We start from the raw sequence: 20,796 nt of genomic DNA on the forward strand, positions 1-20,796 counted from the left end.
GGGAATTTTTTCCATGTATGCTATATATAGGCTTTATTTATAGGGTATAAATAAAACAACTTATGAAAAGTTGGACATTTGTAATGCACAAGCTTGATGTCCTTGGTTTTGTTAAAGTTTTTTTAATTATTATTTTTATCATTGTTATTATATAGTATGTTAGTTATCCAAGTTTTTTTTACACTGAAAATGTACACAAGGCATAAGACCACTGCACCTGAAATGGAAACCAAATAAAAACTCCTGATAAAAGAAGATATGAACCCAAGTGCACAAAAGCCAGGATACATTCAACAATAAAATCTTGCTACATTATTAAAATTCTATACTAGATTATTAGAAGTTGGCTGATCATTGTCATTGTTAGCTGCAACTTATGATCCATTAGTTGTAACTACTAAAGCCTCAAGTAAAAGAGGCTGAACAATGATGTAACCGACTTTCACAGTTCAGCTCCCTCAAGGATGAAGCAAACCAATAAAACTCTTCTTCAATCTACATACATATGATTCACTAAATGCATTTGATTGATGAGTGTACTTGTATTTAAGTTCTGATATCTTCAAAAGAATAATACAGACAACACAGTTTTAGTGCAATTTTGATTCTATTTCTTCATGTAAACTGGTTATGCTGCTATATATCTTTTTTGTAGCATTTTTATCTTTTTTATTTCATGGATGAGGAGTTAAATACCACCTATGTAACTCTAGATGGATACATTGAAGTTAACAAGTACAGATATGTTTATTTTTGTATTATCTTTACATTATACATTATAATAATCTGCAGTAATTCTACCATCGTGTACGTGATCTGGATTCATAAAAATCTTCATGAGCCTATGTACATTTTCATTGCAGCTTTGCTACTGAACTGTCTCCTTTGCATCACATCTGTTTACCCAAAACTTCTGATTGACTTTTTATCTGAAAAACAAGTCATAACATATTCAGCCTGTCTCTTTCAGTTTTTTATATTTTACACTTTAGGCAGTTCAGAGTTGTTTCTCTTGGCAGCCATGGCCTATGACAGATATGTGGCTATTTGTAAACCTCTTGAATATCCAACTATCATGAACAAAACCACTGTGAGCATTTTCCTGGTTGTATCTTGGCTTATACCTGCTTTTCATATTGCAGTCCAAGCAATAGCGAGTGCTGAAGCAACACTGTGTAACTTTAACTTAAAGGGAATATTTTGTAATAATGCAGTTTACACTCTTCAGTGTGTAAGGTCAAGATTAATTATTGTATTTGGAGTTGTTACTTTAATAGATCTTATAATACTTCCTCTGCTCTTCATAGTTTTCACTTATACAAACATTTTTATCATTTCATATCAAAGTTGTAAAGAAATTAGGAAGAAAGCTGCAGAGACCTGTTTACCCCACCTGTTAGTTTTAATCAGTATTTCCTGTCTAAGTATCTATGATGTAAGCATAGCTCGAGTGGAATCAGATTTTCCAAAAATTGCTCGATTCCTGATGACATTACAAATAGTGCTCTATCATCCATTGTTTAATCCATTCATTTATGGGCTCAAAATGAAGGAAATTTCTAAACAGCTAAAAAGATTCTTTTGTCATGCCAGAATCATTACGTGTATTAACTATGAATGCTAATGTGCCGTAATTCATTATGTAATCAGTTTGTCGAAGTTACTGAAAACACTTTTCATTTAACATAATCAAAAAGTAAAACATAAAAATGTCATTTTTAGTCATTTAATTATTCATAAATTATTGCAATTATTTGCTGTAGATATAGTCCATATCCAAGTCCATATTGATAATAGGACAAACATGTTCAAAGTTTATTTTGTAGATATACTACTCCTCAACATGTTTTTCTGTAGTTTCTAATAATTACAAGTCTATCAGAGTAATCAATCTTTTTAAAGAAAACATATTTAAGCAAAATAAATGACATTAGTTTTAATCCATTTCCCACAATTCTTTTTTTATTTTCTTTAGTTGTATGTTGCTGTGCTCAGTACAATGCTCATCTAAACAGGATGTAATACCTACAGTTTCAGAGCTAAAGAGTTTTGGTAAGTTACAACATAAGAGCTTTTGGAGAAGCAATTAATGAAAAATGTATGCATTTGTCTTAACATAAACATATCCATTCTGCCATAGGTAAAATGATAGGTAATTAAATCCATTTTCAGATTAATGTTTTTAAACTTTTGTATTTCTTCATTTTTACATTATTGCTGATTCTTTTTTACAATATGCTATAATTGGAACATAGTGAAACATAGATTCTCCACTAAAGGAATAAGTGGTAACACTTTGTAACTGTTGTCCAAGGACGTGCATCTTCACCACTTGTCACATTTTATCGGTCAGTGTGAGTTATTAACCAAACAGATGTATGTAGAAATGAAAAAAAAGAAATGTAAAAATTTACCTCATCTCATAAACCCACAATATTATTAACAATAGAACATCAAAAACATGTCAAATGTTTTGAAATGAAAGTTCAATATTTTACCATTTCATGAAAAATATTAACACCTTTACAACAGATAGGTTCTAAAATCTACCTTCACAATCTGTAATTAAATTATATAAATAATTTGTAAAACAAATGAAACTTCTAAACTTAATCTTAAGTTCTTCTTTTGTCAGATCTAACTATAATAAATATATAATTGGGAAAAGTAGATGAAAATTAAAACTTTTTTTCGTGATATGACATCTTTGCCATTACTTCTGTCGTTGCAGGGTGGGTTCAGAATCTTCCCCATGATATCAAATATGGTATCAAGTATTTTCCTGGTTAATATGTATCGAGTTTGAAATTCTAGTATTATAACAACCCAATTAGTCATCATAGCATTTGATATTTTAATGTGTAGAGATTGTAACGAAACTGTATTTTTCCTTAGTGTATTGATTACCTGTTCTGACAATAACACATATATAACATGTTTATTTGAAGCATGGTGGGACAGACACTCATCACAGCACTAGTAAGACATGATAATCTGCAAAACATATCCCTCTTTGGGTATGACTGTTACTGCTTTACTGCTTTCAGGGAGTAGACGCTGTGTGTGTTCCAAGGAAGAACTGAGGAATAAACCACCAACACCTTATATGGAAATGATAAGTTGTGCTACAAGTTATGAAAGTTGTGTGTCTGTGTGCCTGACTGTATAAGGGAAGCACAGCTCTGCTTCTGCTTTAGAGACTCTGGCTTGACTTTGACTGACTGGACTCCTTCTCTTGCTGCAGCGTGAATAAAACTCACTTCAAAGACACTCATCAAGTGTTTGCATTTTATTTTAAAAAATTCCACGACAAGATATAGGTGAATATTCATATCTGTGCATTCCCAGGTGCTGCCAGCTAAATCTAAGTTTTATCACTCCCACTTTTCCATTCAAGCAATCTTCATCTCCACCACCAGCATCTAGGCTCTGGGGGGTCCTGCTCTAATCCCTCTCATAGCTTTGGTTCCGTTCCACCGAGATGGGCCATTGAATTGTAATCTACTCAGTCATTCCCATGTTTACACAATTTTGAATTATGAAAAATATCTGAATATAATAACCTTTTTGTGTTGACTGTCAAGTTCACTTTATTTATATAGCACAATAATCAACAGAAGTTGACCAAAAGAAAAAAGGAAACTTACATTTACATTCCAAGTCTTAAAGAAACCCAGTTCCTAAATATATGGCAAGCTGACAGGTCTGTTGTATTGTGTTAACTATTTCTTGTGGAAGGTGATTTAATTGTCATTAAAATGTGCTCCGAATTTTCAAATTGATGATGATTTATTTGATAAATCAAGACACACACGGCTCTCTGCCATATAAGCTGCCTTTATAAGTTAAAAGTATCAAAATCAGTACTCAGTATCAGTAATGCTGAACCTGTATTTACTTTGCAGTGTTGCAGACCACTAGGAGCCAAGCTTCTCATTTGACTGTCGTGAAACATCTGTGTGCTGGCAGGAGAGGACCCAAACGCAAAACTCACGGAAAACGGGACTTAACTCAAGATACAGCTTTATTACTGAATGGGGAAAAGGCCATACAAGACAAAATGCAAAACTAAACTGGGAAATTCTAATGCTAATCTAATCTAATTACTCAGGGAAACACAGGGAGAGACACACAGCCATGAGGGAGGACAGAACTGAGAGAGACGCTGACCTAAATACACAGAGGGATGACAGGGACGTGAGGACACACACAGCTGATACGAACAACCATAACGAGACAGGGAAGCTAGACTAAACGGAATGAACATGAAAACATGGGACCTTTACAATAAAACAGGAAACATGATGTGTGAGTGGAGGAGAGGCAGGCTAGAGGTTGTAAGGTAACACAAGGGAGAGCACAGACATGACGGGCTGGGGAAACATGATGGACTAAAACACAAGGATTCAAACAAGGGACAAGGACTCGCACAACTAAATAAACACAGATGCACAGGGGAGACAGAGGGCAAAGACACAAGGAAATCTAACAAACCATAGTGAACAGAATAACCTAGGAACCAAATAATACAGAATGATCAAAACTGCACAAAAACTCAAAACACTGGGTCAAAAGACCCAGGACCATGACAAGGCACATCGTTTTCAACCCCCTAAACCCCTGCAGTCTTTCGCTGCTTGGATTAAACATGATATAAGTCACTTAGAGAACTTCTAAATGTCAATGTTTGGTTTATTTCTGTGTTTGATTTGTTCCTGAGTAAATCGGTTTTGGCTGAGATTAAAGTTCAACTTCATAACTAGACTATTTTATTTAATAGTGAAGTCTTACTTGGAGAGCTGTCAGTATATTTTGAATTTCACCTGTTATATTATGAAAATGTTTCCTGTTGAATTTAAACATTTTTTAATGTTGGATTTAATTCAGAGTCAGCTGTTTAAATACGAACAGAACATTTTGCATCAGGGGATATGACGGGTGAAATTCAAAAAAAGAATTGTCCGATTTCCTCCCTAAGAGAGTAGAACCGCTGCAGTGCAGACCTCCGAGTGAGCCATCTCATGTCATTGTAATACACAACATCTCCGTATTCAGCCTGGATGTTGAGTAGAATCTGTTGAAACTGGCAGTGGCACAGGGCTTTGGAGCGAATATAATTAATAGCCTTTATCACCAGTTTCATAACATGGTCATATTTCAAATGTTTAGCACAGTGTACTTGTTGGTGAATAATACAGTGGAGTTTTATAGCTTTACTTCCTTCTTTGCTGACTTTCTTACAGACTAGGGTTGTTAATTCCTTAGTGAGTACTTCAGGCGGCAGAAACCCAAGAAAGAAGAGGAGCAAGGAGAAGAACCATCATGGAAGGATAGGCCCTGCATGGTATGTACCACCAGCAGATAGAAGAAGTGGCTAACATTCAAAAGAATCCAACCAGTAGCTGGACAAAGCCGGACTGAGAGACAGCACAGAGGCATGAATCATGGCATCACAGGAACAAGCTCTGAGCACAAGATCCATAGAGGCTAGGGTCTACCAACCCAGGAGAGACCCCATGTGCAGACTGTGCAAAGATGCCCCTGAGACAATTCAGCACATAACAGCTTGGTGGAAGATGCTAGTAGGCAGGGCATACATGGAACGCCATAACCAGATGGCGGACATAATATACATGAACAGCTGTAGTGATAGATTTCTCTATACAAAGTGATAACAACATCGGGACAAAGAAACACGATAAGCTTGTGGGGCGATCGTGGCTCAAGAGTTGGCAGTTCGTCTTGTAATCGGAAGGTTGCGGTTCGAGCCCCGACTCCGACAGTCTCGGTCGTTGTGTCCTTGAGCAAGACACTTCACCCGTTGCCTACTGGTGGTGGTCAGAGGGCCCGGTGGCGCCAGTGTCCGGCAGCCTCACCTCTGTCAGTGCGCCCCAGGGTGGCTGTGGCTACAATGTAGCTTGCCATCACCAGTGTGTGAATGGGTGAATGACTGAATGTGTAAAACGCTTTGGGATCCTTAGGGACTAGTAAAAGCGCTATACAAATACAGGCCATTTACCATTTACCATAAGCTTGAGACTAAAAAACTGAGAATGGAACATGAGAAGATGTAGCGGTTGAAAGCCACAGTTGTTTCTGTGATAATCAGAGCACTCAAGGCAATGACCAGATAGCGAAACGCATCCGAGATCTCTGTCCAGAGGAGCGGAATCCTAGGAACATTAAAATACTGCATAGTACCCTTAAGTTCCCAGGTCTCTGGTAGAAGACCCCAGCTTGAGGGACTCGCAGGTTGAATAGAGTTAGAGGTCCAACCCACAGCTATAAGACTTTAATCATCCTCATTCACATATGGAAACAAGAAAAAAACAGACCTTCTTATTTAAGGTGTTTCTTTAGCCTTTTGTCATCAACACCGTCCTTTTGCCTATGCTACTAAGCCTTTACTAGTCCCATAGATTTAAAAAAATGTGTGGCCAAACACAATGAAGGGCATAGGACTATAAATGTCAACTGGTCAGATTCCCTGAAGTTGTTTACATGTTAGTGGAGAACTTAATGAGTCCCACAGAGGATTGAAGGTTTTCTGATAAAACAAAGCCACATAGTCAGTCACTTACCTTCTTAGTTTAGTGTTAGAAATATATTACTCCAATACTCTAACACTTGTCTTCTCATTTGTTATTCATGAATACAGTTTATGTAATCTAGTTCCATGGTCAATAACATTTTTGTTCATTCAATGGATGTTGAATTAAATGTAACATTGTTAACTCTTGGTGGGTTTGCAGAATTGCACAAATACAGGTATCTCTATTTTGTGGTTACATTCACACTTTATATTCTGATACTCTGCTTTAATTCCACTATAGTGTGCCTTATCTGGACTCACACAAACCTTCATGAGCCAATGTATATTTTTATTGCAGCTTTGTTAATCAACTCTGTTCTTTACAGCATGACTATCTATCCAAAGCTTTTATCTGATGTTTTGTCTGAAAAACAAATTATATCGTATCCACTTTGTCTTTTCCAAGGATTTTTATATTACACCTCAGCTGGGTCAGAGTTTTTACTGTTGGCAGCAATGGCATATGACAGGTATGTGTCTATATGCAAACCCCTGCAATATGCAGTTATTATGAATAGAATAACTATATATGTCTCTCTAGTTTTAGCTTGGATTATACCTGCTTTTGAGATTGCAGTGTCAGTTGTGTTGTATTCTAATGTAAAACTCTGTAGCTTTACTCTGACAGGAATTTTTTGTAACAATTCAGGGTATAAGCTTCAGTGTGTGTCCTCAGTAGCAATATCGATATATGGTGTGGTCATGTTGATAAATATTGCCCTTCTACCAATGCTTTTCATACTTTTTACATACATCAGGATTGTCAGAATATCTTACCAAAGTTGCAGAGAAGTGAGGAAAAAAGCTGTAAAGACATGTTTACCCCACTTGCTGGTGTTAATCAACTTTTCCTGTTTTATTGTTTTTGATGTAGTTATAGTTCGACTGGAATCTGATTTATCAAAAACTCTTCGCTTAATATTGACTTTTCAGTCAATTTTATTCCATCCTCTTTTAAATCCTATTATATATGGACTCAAAATGAATGAAATTTTTAAAAGCCTCAAGATATTGTTTTGTCATGTTACTGTTGCTGGTAATATTTGATGACTAAACAGCTTATTTGCCTGCATTTAACATTTTCCTTTTTTTTTTTTTGTCAGAGATGATTATTTACTATTGTTGTTTGTAAATGCACAAAAACAATTTAGTAAAATAAATCAAATGCTACCGGTCTCTCAGTGATGCAGAACGCCCTTTTTAGTATTGTAACTGACATATCAATGTCAATGAAAGGGAAAAAAACCCCTTTTTTTTCAAATTCAAATTGTGGCAGCACTTTCTATGCGATTACCAAAGTAATAACCACTTAATATTCAAGTAATATCATAGTAGCAACAGAAGGGACTGGTCCCATCCACCTACAGGCAAATAACCTGCTTCAGTACCACATAGAAGCTCATGTCAAGCATCATAGCGGCAAAGATGAAGGCACATGCGTGGGCTACTGATCCAAGTGACTTCTTACTTGGATGAGTGATGAAACGTTTCTCCCTAAAACGCTACGTCCAGATGAACAGAATCCACTTTTGAAGTCAAACGGAAAACTGAATAAACAGAAGTGTGAGATGATCAAGAATTTATGCCAGTGTCCAATTATATTTTAGATAGCAAGGAGCAGACGACTGAGTTTATTAAACTCCACCGAGACAGCTGGTGACAGATAACTGAAGGCTAGACTGTACAATTTCACAGTCGCTCACTTCCGCCTACCCTTGAGGACCCGCCCACGTGAGGCCGCGAAAGCTGGGTCCTCAGGAGGATGCAACCTATGAATTTGGACATGGCTAAAGCGTCTTGTGACTGTTGTTGTGATTTGGGGTACAACCGAATTGAACTGAAATGTATTTTGCATGGTTGAAGTATTCTGTTACTTAGTTGTATAATTATATGCAGCTAAGTAAGCTGTATATATTGAGTAAAAGATACATTTCTCAGGGCAAAAAAATGAGATTTTTATATTAATCCTATCAAACATCAGAACATTTCAAAGCCTTTCATTTATAGTGATATGATAGTAGTATTTGTATTGGATCGATAACACACACTCACATTGTGGCTTGTTTACATGTACTAGTCTATAGCTGAGCACATGACCAATTGCTAGATGACTTCCTTCAGCTACAAGTTTACAGTACTTAAGAAAGGTGTGTTTTTTTGAATGAAAAATTCTTTTGGAATTTCCCGTAACTCATTCTTGCAGACATTCAGCAATTTCAGCAATTAAGAAATTGTTTTGTCTTTCAAATATCAAAGCCAAAATTAAGGAACGTATTTTTGTTGGCCCTGAAATCCATGAAAAAGTGAAAATCCACATCCACAGCTTGGATAGCATTTGTGCAGGCTGGCCAGACTTTTCTTGGTAGTCACAGAACAGAGAATTTTGCTGAGCTTGTAATTAACATGCTGAAACCATATTAGCTAATGAGTGAGAGAATGTTGCTGAAGATGCATTCTTAACCACTGCTGTAAAGCTGTATCATTTAGGAAGTCAAGAAAGTCATATTATGGGAACGTAATATGTGTGTGTGTGTGTGTGTGTGAGACCATGTGTGCCTAACTATAATAGAATATAATAGAATAGAATAGAATTCAACTTTATTGTCATTGCACATGCACAGGTACAGGGCAACGAAATGCAGTTTGCATCCATCCAGAAGTGCTTTAGCCGTGATATAGATATATTACAATATATATTAGCAATAATATGGATGTGTAAGTATATTACAGAAATGGGTCTATTATTGTATGTTATAATGTACACGGTGTGAAGTATGTTATGAATATTCTATAACTATAAGTATGTACAGGCTGTAGTGAGTACAAGCTATGTACAGGCTATGAACAGGATATAAATATGAAATAAAAACTATACAGAAATCTGAGATATACAGTTATACAGAAATGTGAACTATGCAGGTTATAAACAGTTGTAGGATTAAAAATTATCATATGTACAGAATGATATTTACACAGAACTATACAGTAGTGCAGTTAGGATAATTGTGATAGTGATAAAGTGCTAGTGGTTGTGGGTGTGTGTATGTTCAGTCCATGAGTTTAACGTGGGTCAGATGTCAGGAGGCAGAGTTCAGGATTATTTATTTATTATATAATAAATATATAATTGGGAAAAGTAGATGAAAATGAAAACTTTTTTTTTCGTGATATGACATCTTTGCCATTACTTCTGTCGTTGCAGGGTGGGTTCAGAATCTTCCCCATGATATCAAATATGGTATCAAGTATTTTCCTGGTTAATATGTATCGAGTTTGAAATTCTAGTATTATAACAACCCAATTAGTCATCATAGCATTTGATATTTTAATGTGTAGAGATTGTAACGAAACTGTATTTTTCCTTAGTGTATTGATTACCTGTTCTGACAATAACACATATATAACATGTTTATTTGAAGCATGGTGGGACAGACACTCATCACAGCACTAGTAAGACATGATAATCTGCAAAACATATCCCTCTTTGGGTATGACTGTTACTGCTTTACTGCTTTCAGGGAGTAGACGCTGTGTGTGTTCCAAGGAAGAACTGAGGAATAAACCACCAACACCTTATATGGAAATGATAAGTTGTGCTACAAGTTATGAAAGTTGTGTGTCTGTGTGCCTGACTGTATAAGGGAAGCACAGCTCTGCTTCTGCTTTAGAGACTCTGGCTTGACTTTGACTGACTGGACTCCTTCTCTTGCTGCAGCGTGAATAAAACTCACTTCAAAGACACTCATCAAGTGTTTGCATTTTATTTTAAAAAATTCCACGACAAGATATAGGTGAATATTCAGTCCTTGTACTGATCTGTCTTTGACACAGTTGATCATAGTATACTTATTAGGAGAGTTTTGGTGGGGATTTCTGGGTCAACTCTTGGCTGGTTTTCTTCCTTTCTCTCATAGGAATTTTTGGTTGTGCTTGCCAATTTTGTGTCCTCCTTTGCTATCTTATCTTGTGGTGTACCCTAAGGTTTGGTTCTTAGACCTATCCTATTTGCACTATACATGCTCCCACTTAGGCACACCCTGAATAGCTTTAAAGACACATCCTATCATTGTTATAGAGGTGATATTCAGTTGTATATGTCTTTCGAACCCCAGAATGTAGCCAATGGATCTATTCCTCAAGACTGCATTCTTGTTATAAAGAACTGGATGGAAAACCATGTTGGCTCTGAGGTCTACTGATTAATGCTTGTTGGCTAGGACCAGGTTAAAGACCAAAAGTGACGGTGCGTTTGAGGTTGTGGCCCCAAAGCTGTGGAACTAAGATCTGTGGACACTGTTGATCTTTAAAATGAAACTTAAGACCCACCTGTGCTGGCTTTCTTTTATTTAGTTTTATTTCTTCGCGCTATTTTAATCTGGTGTTTACCTACTTTTATTTTGTAAAGCACTTGTGAACTTTGTTCTTGAGTAGTGCTATATAAATAAACTTTTTTTACTTACTACATTCAGACATTCAAATCTATTCAGTCTCCTGAATTGGTCTCTCTTGCTGCAGCGTGAATAAAACTCACTTCAAAGACACTCATCAAGTGTTTGCATTTTATTTTAAAAATTCCACGACAAGATATAGGTGAATATTCATATCTGTGCATTCCCAGGTGCTGCCAGCTAAATATAAGTTTTATCACTCCCACTTTTCCATTCAAGCAATCTTCATCTCCACCACCAGCATCTAGGCTCTGGGGGTCCTGCTCTAATCCCTCTCATAGCTTTGGTTCCGTTCCACCGAGATGGGCCATTGAATTGTAATCTACTCAGTCATTCCCATGTTTACACAATTTTGAATTATGAAAATATCTGAATATAATAACCTTTTTGTGTTGACTGTCAAGTTCACTTTATTTATATAGCACAATAATCAACAGAAGTTGACCAAAAGAAAAAAGGAAACTTACATTTACATTCCAAGTCTTAAAGAAACCCAGTTCCTAAATATATGGCAAGCTGACAGGTCTGTTGTATTGTGTTAACTATTTCTTGTGGAAGGTGATTTAATTGTCATTAAAATGTGCTCCAATTTTCAAATTGATGATGATTTATTTGATAAATCAAGACACACACGGCTCTCTGCCATATAAGCTGCCTTTATAAGTTAAAAGTATCAAAATCAGTACTCAGTATCAGTAATGCTGAACCTGTATTTACTTTGCAGTGTTGCAGACCACTAGGAGCCAAGCTTCTCATTTGACTGTCGTGAAACATCTGTGTGCTGGGAGGAGAGGACCCAAACGCAAACTCATGGAAAACGGGACTTAACTCAAGATACAGCTTTATTACTGAATGGGGAAAAGGCCATACAAGACAAAATGCAAAACTAAACTGGGAAATTCTAATGCTAATCTAATCTAATTACTCAGGGAAACACAGGGAGAGACACACAGCCATGAGGGAGGACAGAACTGAGAGAGACGCTGACCTAAATACACAGAGGGATGACAGGGACGTGAGGACACACACAGCTGATACGAACAACCATAACGAGACAGGGGAAGCTAGACTAAACGGAATGAACATGAAAACATGGGACCTTTACAATAAAACAGGAAACATGATGTGTGAGTGGAGGAGAGGCAGGCTAGAGGTTGTAAGGTAACACAAGGAGAGCACAGACATGACGGGCTGGGGAAACATGATGGACTAAAACACAAGGATTCAAACAAGGGACAAGGACTCGCACAACTAAATAAACACAGATGCACAGGGGGAGACAGAGGGCAAAGACACAAGGGGAAATCTAACAAACCATAGTGAACAGAATAACCTAGGAACCAAATAATACAGAATGATCAAAACTGCACAAAAACTCAAAACACTGGGTCAAAAGACCCAGGACCATGACAAGGCACATCGTTTTCAACCCCCTAAACCCCTGCAGTCTTTCGCTACTTGGATTAAACATGATATAAGTCACTTAGAGAACTTCTAAATGTCAATGTTTGGTTTATTTCTGTGTTTGATTTGTTCCTGAGTAAATCGGTTTTGGCTGAGATTAAAGTTCAACTTCATAACTAGACTATTTTATTTAATAGTGAAGTCTTACTTGGAGAGCTGTCAGTATATTTTGAATTTCACCTGTTATATTATGAAAATGTTTCCTGTTGAATTTAAACATTTTTAATGTTGGATTTAATTCAGAGTCAGCTGTTTAAATAAGAACAGAACATTTTGCATCAGGGGATATGACGGTGAAATTCAAAAAAGAATTGTCCGATTTCCTCCCTAAGAGAGTAGAACCGCTGCAGTGCAGACCTCCGAGTGAGCCATCTCATGTCATTGTAATACACAACATCTCCGTATTCAGCCTGGATGTTGAGTAGAATCTGTTGAAACTGGCAGTGGCACAGGGCTTTGGAGCGAATATAATTAATAGCCTTTATCACCAGTTTCATAACATGGTCATATTTCAAATGTTTAGCACAGAGTACTTGTTGGTGAATAATACAGTGGAGTTTTATAGCTTTACTTCCTTCTTTGCTGACTTTCTTACAGACTAGGGTTGTTAATTCCTTAGTGAGTACTTCAGGCGGCAGAAACCCAAGAAAGAAGAGGAGCAAGGAGAAGAACCATCATGGAAGGATAGGCCCTGCATGGTATGTACCACCAGCAGATAGAAGAAGTGGCTAACATTCAAAAGAATCCAACCAGTAGCTGGACAAAGCCGGACTGAGAGACAGCACAGAGGCATGAATCATGGCATCACAGGAACAAGCTCTGAGCACAAGATCCATAGAGGCTAGGGTCTACCAACCCAGGAGAGACCCCATGTGCAGACTGTGCAAAGATGCCCCTGAGACAATTCAGCACATAACAGCTTGGTGGAAGATGCTAGTAGGCAGGGCATACATGGAACGCCATAACCAGATGGCGGACATAATATACATGAACAGCTGTAGTGATAGATTTCTCTATACAAAGTGATAACAACATCGGGACGAAGAAACACGATAAGCTTGTGGGGCGATCGTGGCTCAAGAGTTGGCAGTTCGTCTTGTAATCGGAAGGTTGCCGGTTCGAGCCCCGGCTCCGACAGTCTCGGTCGTTGTGTCCTTGAGCAAGACACTTCACCCGTTGCCTACTGGTGGTGGTCAGAGGGCCCGGTGGCGCCAGTGTCCGCAGCCTCGCCTCTGTCAGTGCGCCCAGGGTGGCTGTGGCTACAATGTAGCTTGCCATCACCAGTGTGTGAATGGGTGAATGACTGAATGTGTAAAAGCGCTTTGGGGTCCTTAGGGACTAGTAAAAGCGCTATACAAATACAGGCCATTTACCATTTACCATAAGCTTGAGACTAAAAACTGAGAAAGGAACATGAGAAGATGTAGCGGTTGAAAGCCACAGTTGTTTCTGTGATAATCAGAGCACTCAAGGCAATGACCAGATAGCGAAAACGCATCCGAGATCTCTGTCCAGAGGAGCGGAATCCTAGGAACATTAAAATACTGCATAGTACCCTTAAGTTCCCAGGTCTCTGGTAGAAGACCCCAGCTTGAGGAGACTCCCAGGTTGAATAGAGTTAGAGGTCCAACCCACAGCTATAAGACTTTAATCATCCTCATTCACATATGGAAACAAGAAAAAAACAGACCTTCTTATTTAAGGTGTTTCTTTAGCCTTTTGTCATCAACACCGTCCTTTTGCCTATGCTACTAAGCCTTTACTAGTCCCATAGATTTAAAAAATGTGTGGCCAAACACAATGAAGGGCATAGGACTATAAATGTCAACTGGTCAGATTCCTGAAGTTGTTTACATGTTAGTGGAGAACTTAATGAGTCCCACAGAGGATTGAAGGTTTTCTGATAAAACAAAGCCACATAGTCAGTCACTTACCTTCTTAGTTTAGTGTTAGAAATATATTACTCCAATACTCTAACACTTGTCTTCTCATTTGTTATTCATGAATACAGTTTATGTAATCTAGTTCCATGGTCAATAACATTTTTGTTCATTCAATGGATGTTGAATTAAATGTAACATTGTTAACTCTTGGTGGGTTTGCAGAATTGCACAAATACAGGTATCTCTATTTTGTGGTTATATTCACACTTTATATTCTGATACTCTGCTTTAATTCCACTATAGTGTGCCTTATCTGGACTCACAAAAACCTTCATGAGCCAATGTATATTTTTATTGCAGCTTTGTTAATCAACTCTGTTCTTTACAGCATGACTATCTATCCAAAGCTTTTATCTGATGTTTTGTCTGAAAAGCAAATTATATCGTATCCACTTTGTCTTTTCCAAGGATTTTTATATTACACCTCAGCTGGGTCAGAGTTTTTACTGTTGGCAGCAATGGCATATGACAGGTATGTGTCTATATGCAAACCCCTGCAATATGCAGTTATTATGAATAGAATAACTATATATGTCTCTCTAGTTTTAGCTTGGATTATACCTGCTTTTGAGACAGCAGTGCCAGTTGTGTTGTATTCTAATGTAAAACTCTGTAGCTTTACTCTGACAGGAATTTTTTGTAACAATTCAGGATATAAGCTTCAGTGTGTGCAGTCAGTAGCAATATCGATATATGGTGTGGTCATGTTGATAAATATTGCCCTTCTACCAATGCTTTTCATACTTTTTACATACATCAGGATTGTCAGAATATCTTACCAAAGTTGCAGAGAAGTGAGGAAAAAAGCTGTAAAGACATGTTTACCCCACTTGCTGGTGTTAATCAACTTTTCCTGTTTTATTGTTTTTGATGTAGTTATAGTTCGACTGGAATCTGATTTATCAAAAACTCTTCGCTTAATATTGACTTTTCAGTCAATTTTATTCCATCCTCTTTTAAATCCTATTATATATGGACTCAAAATGAATGAAATTTTTAGAAGCCTCAAGATATTGTTTTGTCATGTTACTGTTGCTGGTAATATTTGATGACTAAACAGCTTATTTGCCTGCATTTAACATTTTCCTTTTTTTTGTCAGAGATGATTATTTACTATTGTTGTTTGTAAATGCACAAAAACAATTTAGTAAAATAAATCAAATGCTACCGGTCTCTCAGTGATGCAGAACGCCCTTTTTAGTATTGTCACTGACATATCAATGTCAATGAAAGGGAAAACCCCCCTTTTTTTTTCAAATTCAAATTGTGGCAGCACTTTCTATGCAATTACCAAAGTAATAACCACTTAATATTCCAGTAATATCATAGTAGCAACAGAATGGACTGGTCCCATCCACCTACAGGCAAATAACCTGCTTCAGTACCACATAGAAGCTCATGTCAAGCATCATAGCGGCAAAGATGAAGGCACATGCGTGGGCTACTGATCCAAGTGACTTCTTACTTGGATGAGTGATGAAACGTTTCTCCCTAAAACGCTACGTCCAGATGAACAGAATCCACTTTTGAAGTCAAACGAAAAACTGAATAAACAGAAGTGTGAGATGATCAAGAATTTATGCCAGTGTCCAATTATATTTTAGATAGCAAGGAGCAGACGACTGAGTTTATTAAACTCCACCGAGACAGCTGGTGACAGATAACTGAAGGCTAGACTGTACAATTTCACAGTCGGTCACTTCCGGCCTACCCTTCGAAGGACCCGGCCCACGTAGGCCGCGAAAGCTGGGTCCTCAGGAGGATGCAACCTATGAATTTGGACATGGCTAAAGCGTCTTGTGACTGTTGTTGTGATTTCTGGTACAACCGAATTGAACTGAAATGTATTTAAATTGAAACACTTATAAATTTGGTTTCCAATAATTGATTTTATGCATTGTTGTCCTCAATAAATGATTCAAATGTGAATATTCATCACAATCCAGTGCATGGTTGAAGTATTCTGTTACTTAGTTGTATAATTATATGCAGCTAAGTAAGCTGTATATATTGAGTAAATGATACATTTCTCAGGGCAAAAAAATGAGATTTTTATATTAATCCTATCAAACATCAGAACATTTCAAAGCCTTTCATTTATAGTGATATGATAGTAGTATTTGTATTGGATCGATAACACACACTCACATTGTGGCTTGTTTACATGTACTAGTCTATAGCTGAGCACATGACCAATTGCTAGATGACTTCCTTCAGCTACAAGTTTACAGTACTTAAGAAAGGTGTGTTTTTTGAATGAAAATTCTTTTGGAATTTCCGTAACTCATTCTTGCAGACATTCAGCAATTTCAGCAATTAAGAAATTGTTTTGTCTTTCAAATATCAAAGCCAAAATTAAGGAACGTATTTTTGTTGGCCCTGAAATCCATGAAAAAGTGAAAATCCACATCCACAGCTTGGATAGCATTTGTGCAGGCTGGCCAGACTTTTCTTGGTAGTCACAGAACAGAGAATTTTGCTGAGCTTGTAATTAACATGCTGAAACCATATTAGCTAATGAGTGAGAGAATGTTGCTGAAGATGCATTCTTAACCACTGCTGTAAAGCTGTATCATTTAGGAAGTCAAGAAAGTCATATTATGGGAACGTAATATGTGTGTGTGTGTGTGTGTGTGTGTGAGACCATGTGTGCCTTAGAAGAATAAAAAAAAAATCTTTTCCAATTGTGTGTTGCAAATGCACGTGTATGATGGTACAGAAAGTAAACTGACAGCCCACAGGTGATATAAGGATTCTGTAATGAGTATCATTAGTGAGTTTACATCTGTGCCACCTGGACTGTGTAAGACAACAAGCCAAGCCTCATAGGAGTGGCTGGACTACAGCCAGTCTCTAAACAGCTAATTATGACTCAGTCGCTACAATGAGCAGGTTCTCCCATTATTATGACCCATGGAACTGATCTAATGTATTATATCACAATAAACATCCAGTATACCTTTGGGTCTTAAGACCAGAGAATGTTTCCTTCATTTGCCGCCATAATTAGTTGCTAAGTTAAGAGATGTAACTGTCAAAATGATAAGGTGGTCAACAGGTTATTATGTCTTTGGCCCAAGAGAGCAATTAAACTTCAGCTTGGTATTAATAGGCATACCCTTCAAAGAGTACCCTTCAACAACAACGAAACATAGTCAAAGTAAACAGATATTATTATGGGCACTATGTGGCTCATTAAAACAAGTACTGAAAGTTTAATTAATCAAGTCAATCTTGATCATCATTGGTCATATAATGTCATACAATATTATTTGTAGACAGTTTTCAGGTAATAACCCAAAAAAGACAATAATGAGGCTTATTTTAAGGAAAGACTTTTCACCATTATCTTGTAGGTGGACGTACTCAAGAAAGTCAGTGCTTTATGAATAGCGTGACAGCAACATTAACTTGTGGAATGTTAGAAGTACTATGCAGCAGCAACAGAAAAAGCACACAAGGTACAAAACTACTGCGTCTGACTCTTTGCACTGAGCCTGATCTTGCTTGGATGCACCTGCTGGGTCATGGAAACCCATTCCGTTAAAATCTATGCAGTTGCTGTCATTCTTAGTCACTTACACTTTGTTATAATACCATTACTATGGCATGAATGTTAGCTTTTCAGAGAAAACCCTACTTTTTGGGAGTTGGGACTACTGTTTTATATATAAATCCGTAAATTACCCCCCCCCCACGTGAAATTGATTTGTTGCCTCAAGGTAATGCCCAAGAGTCACAGTCACATTTTCTGTTTATAGCCATTTAGTAAATTTATAAGCAAACAACTAATTGATTTAAAATTAGCATTTTTATTTTAACAGGGATTTTCACACAAGTGTTTAATGGAACAAATAAATAAACAGTAACTGTTTAACAGTAATGGCGCTAATGTGACGCCGTGCAGCCCCACGCACGGGGCAATCCGCGCTAACTCGCTAACAGAGATTTGCAGAGTTAATGCGGTTATGCCGTTAACGTCATTTTAACGAGATTAACACTGACAGCACTAGTACTAAGCAATCCAGAAAAGTTGGAACACCTGTAAAAATTAGTAGCGCCAGTTTTCAAGGCTTGATCAACTGCCGTTGCTGCAGAACAGCTTTAAATTGTTAACCCATTTTGTGTTCCCTAAAAAAGGCCTTTTTGTATAATGTACATTATTTTTCCGTTTCGGGTAACCTTACCTTACCTTTTTTTAACCTCAGGCAGTTCTGGTACACACATTTTTTTGACCCTCTCGCCCCTGTGGGAGGTCTATCCTTCAAGCTTGGGTCCTCTACCAGAGACCTGGGAGCTTGAGGGTCCTGCAGAGTATCTTAGCTGTTCCTAGGATTGTGCTCTTCTGGACAGAGATCTCGAATGTTGTTTCTGGGATCTACTGGAGCCACTCGCCTACCTTAGGAGTCACCGCATCTAGCGCTCCAATTACCACTGGGAGCACTGTTACATCCACCCTACAAATCTTCTCAAACTCTTCTCTGAGCCCTTGGTACTTCTCCAGCTTCTCATGTTCCTTCTTCCTGATGTTGCTGTCATTCCGAACCGCTACATCTATCACTACAGCTGTCTTCATCGGTTTGTCTACCACCACTATGTCCGGTTGGTTAGCCACCACCATTTTTTCTGTCTGTATCTGGAAGTCCCACAGGATCTTAGCTCGGTCATTCTCCACCACCTCCACGCCATATTCAAAACAGATATTTCTGTATGCTATGCCAGCCACTTGGTGATAGCATGCCATGTATGCCCTGCCTGCTAGCATCTTGCACCCTGCTGTTATGTGCTGGATTGTCTCACCTTCCCTCTCTCGTTATCATCTGACTACACTTCTCCAGTCTGAACGATATTCCAGTGTCATTGCTGTACATCCTGGTGGTGTGAATCAATGAATCGATGTCTCGTTCAATCTTGTTATACAGCTTGATGTCATCCATGTAGAGGAGGTGGCTGTCAAGTGCTCCATTCTGTAGTCGGTATCTGTAACCAGTTTTGTTAATGATTTTACTGAGGGGGTTCAGGCCTATGCAGAAAAGCAGTGGGGACAGAGCATCTCCTTGGTAGATCCTGCACTTGATGGTTACTTGTGCTATTGGCTTGAAGTTGTCCTCTAGTGTTGTCTGCCACATCCCAATTGAATTCCAGATGATTAGGGATCTGTTGATCTTGTATAGTTCTAGGCATTCCAGAATCCAGGAGTGGGGCATCGAGTCATAGGCCTTCTTGTAATCAATCCACACAGTGCACAGGTTGGTCAGCCTAGTCTTGCAGTCTTGGGTGACTGCTCTGTCTACCAGTAGCTAGTGTTTTGCACCTCTGGTATTCTTGCAATTCCTTTCTGTGCCCTACTCATGTATTGAGGCATGTGCCTAGTCATCTTAGCCTTTATGATGCCTGACAGGACCTTCCACGTGGTACTGAGGCAGATTATTGGTTGGTATTTGGATTGGAACGGTCCCTTCTGGAGATCCTTGAGGATCAGTACTGTCCGGCCTTCGGTTAGCCATTCTGGGTGTCTCTCATCAACTAGAAGCTGCTTCATGTGTGCTGCCAGACACTTGTGGAGTGCAGTCAGCTTTTTCAGCCAGTAGGCGTTGTCCCTGTCACAGTCTGGTGCTGTCCCATGTTCAATGCTGCCTATTTTTCGTTTCTATACTGCTACTATACTACAGAATTGCCCTGCTTACTTACCTTGCAGCATTTGCCCAACAAGTGAAGCAAATAATAATAGGAAATCCAGCTTCTGTTAAAGATTTGGTTCTTTTGGCTCAGCTCCCTTAATAGAACTGGCTCTCACAGCTTCCGAATGGTTATACTTTCAGTATTAACTTCATTTTTTATTTTTGTTTTATGCATTTTCTACTACTGGAGAGAATATACATAGGGTTTAAGGCCTTGACAAAAGTTTGAAATGTTTTGTATTTCACAATCAAAATGTTTAAATGTCACTATCTATCATCTTAGCCAGCTCCTCATCAACACTTATTTATTTGGCTGTGGTCATATGTTTTAGAACAAATGCGCTTCTTTTGGTTTGAGTTGCAGAAGTCTGTGGTATACTTGGAGTTTTTCACAAGATAGTAGATGCTAAAGCAGAAGTACTTGGCTCACAACAGGATACTTTTATAGGGTCAGTCGATGGCAGCTAGAGGAGCGAGGGGAAGGTCTACTCCAGCTTCGTAGTAATCTGTGCAGGTTTATTATTGACTGCACTTAGTTTTGTAGTCTCCAACATCATTGAAATGCCACCAGTGCCGTCAGTGATAATGGAGACTACAAATGTCACTCATTTCCCCATCTCTCTGTTCCTCTTTGTACCTGGTCCGTACCACTACACTTGCTGTCTTTC

General features: G+C 38.0%; 3 protein-coding genes across 3 annotated transcripts; all 3 read left to right on the forward strand.

Annotated features, from left to right (window-relative positions):
* Positions 1–676: 676 nt before the first annotated feature.
* On the forward strand, positions 677–1,624 carry LOC120433496 (olfactory receptor 13C2-like). Its single transcript, XM_039599775.1, has one exon. It carries the CDS (start codon positions 677–679, stop codon positions 1,622–1,624), a length of 948 nt encoding a protein of 315 aa, XP_039455709.1.
* Positions 1,625–6,703: 5,079 nt separating this feature from the next.
* On the forward strand, positions 6,704–7,639 carry LOC116316163 (olfactory receptor 6N2-like). Its single transcript, XM_031734674.2, has one exon. It carries the CDS (start codon positions 6,704–6,706, stop codon positions 7,637–7,639), a length of 936 nt encoding a protein of 311 aa, XP_031590534.2.
* A 6,921-nt stretch (positions 7,640–14,560) lies between these two features.
* LOC120433497 (olfactory receptor 6N2-like) lies at positions 14,561–15,496 on the forward strand. Its single transcript, XM_039599776.1, has one exon. The coding sequence runs from the start codon at positions 14,561–14,563 to the stop codon at positions 15,494–15,496; it is 936 nt and encodes a 311-aa protein (XP_039455710.1).
* Positions 15,497–20,796: the final 5,300 nt, after the last annotated feature.

This window comes from Oreochromis aureus, linkage group 16 (genome assembly GCF_013358895.1).
Source record: "Oreochromis aureus strain Israel breed Guangdong linkage group 16, ZZ_aureus, whole genome shotgun sequence".
In the NCBI taxonomy this organism is placed as follows: domain Eukaryota; kingdom Metazoa; phylum Chordata; class Actinopteri; order Cichliformes; family Cichlidae; genus Oreochromis; species Oreochromis aureus.

What these genes read in the sequence shown, in the direction of transcription:
- LOC116316163 (XM_031734674.2), top strand. Translation starts at nt 6,704, where the DNA reads ATGGATGTTGAATTAAATGTAACATTGTTAACTCTTGGTGGGTTTGCA.
- LOC120433496 (XM_039599775.1), top strand. Translation starts at nt 677, where the DNA reads ATGGATGAGGAGTTAAATACCACCTATGTAACTCTAGATGGATACATT.
- LOC120433497 (XM_039599776.1), top strand. Translation starts at nt 14,561, where the DNA reads ATGGATGTTGAATTAAATGTAACATTGTTAACTCTTGGTGGGTTTGCA.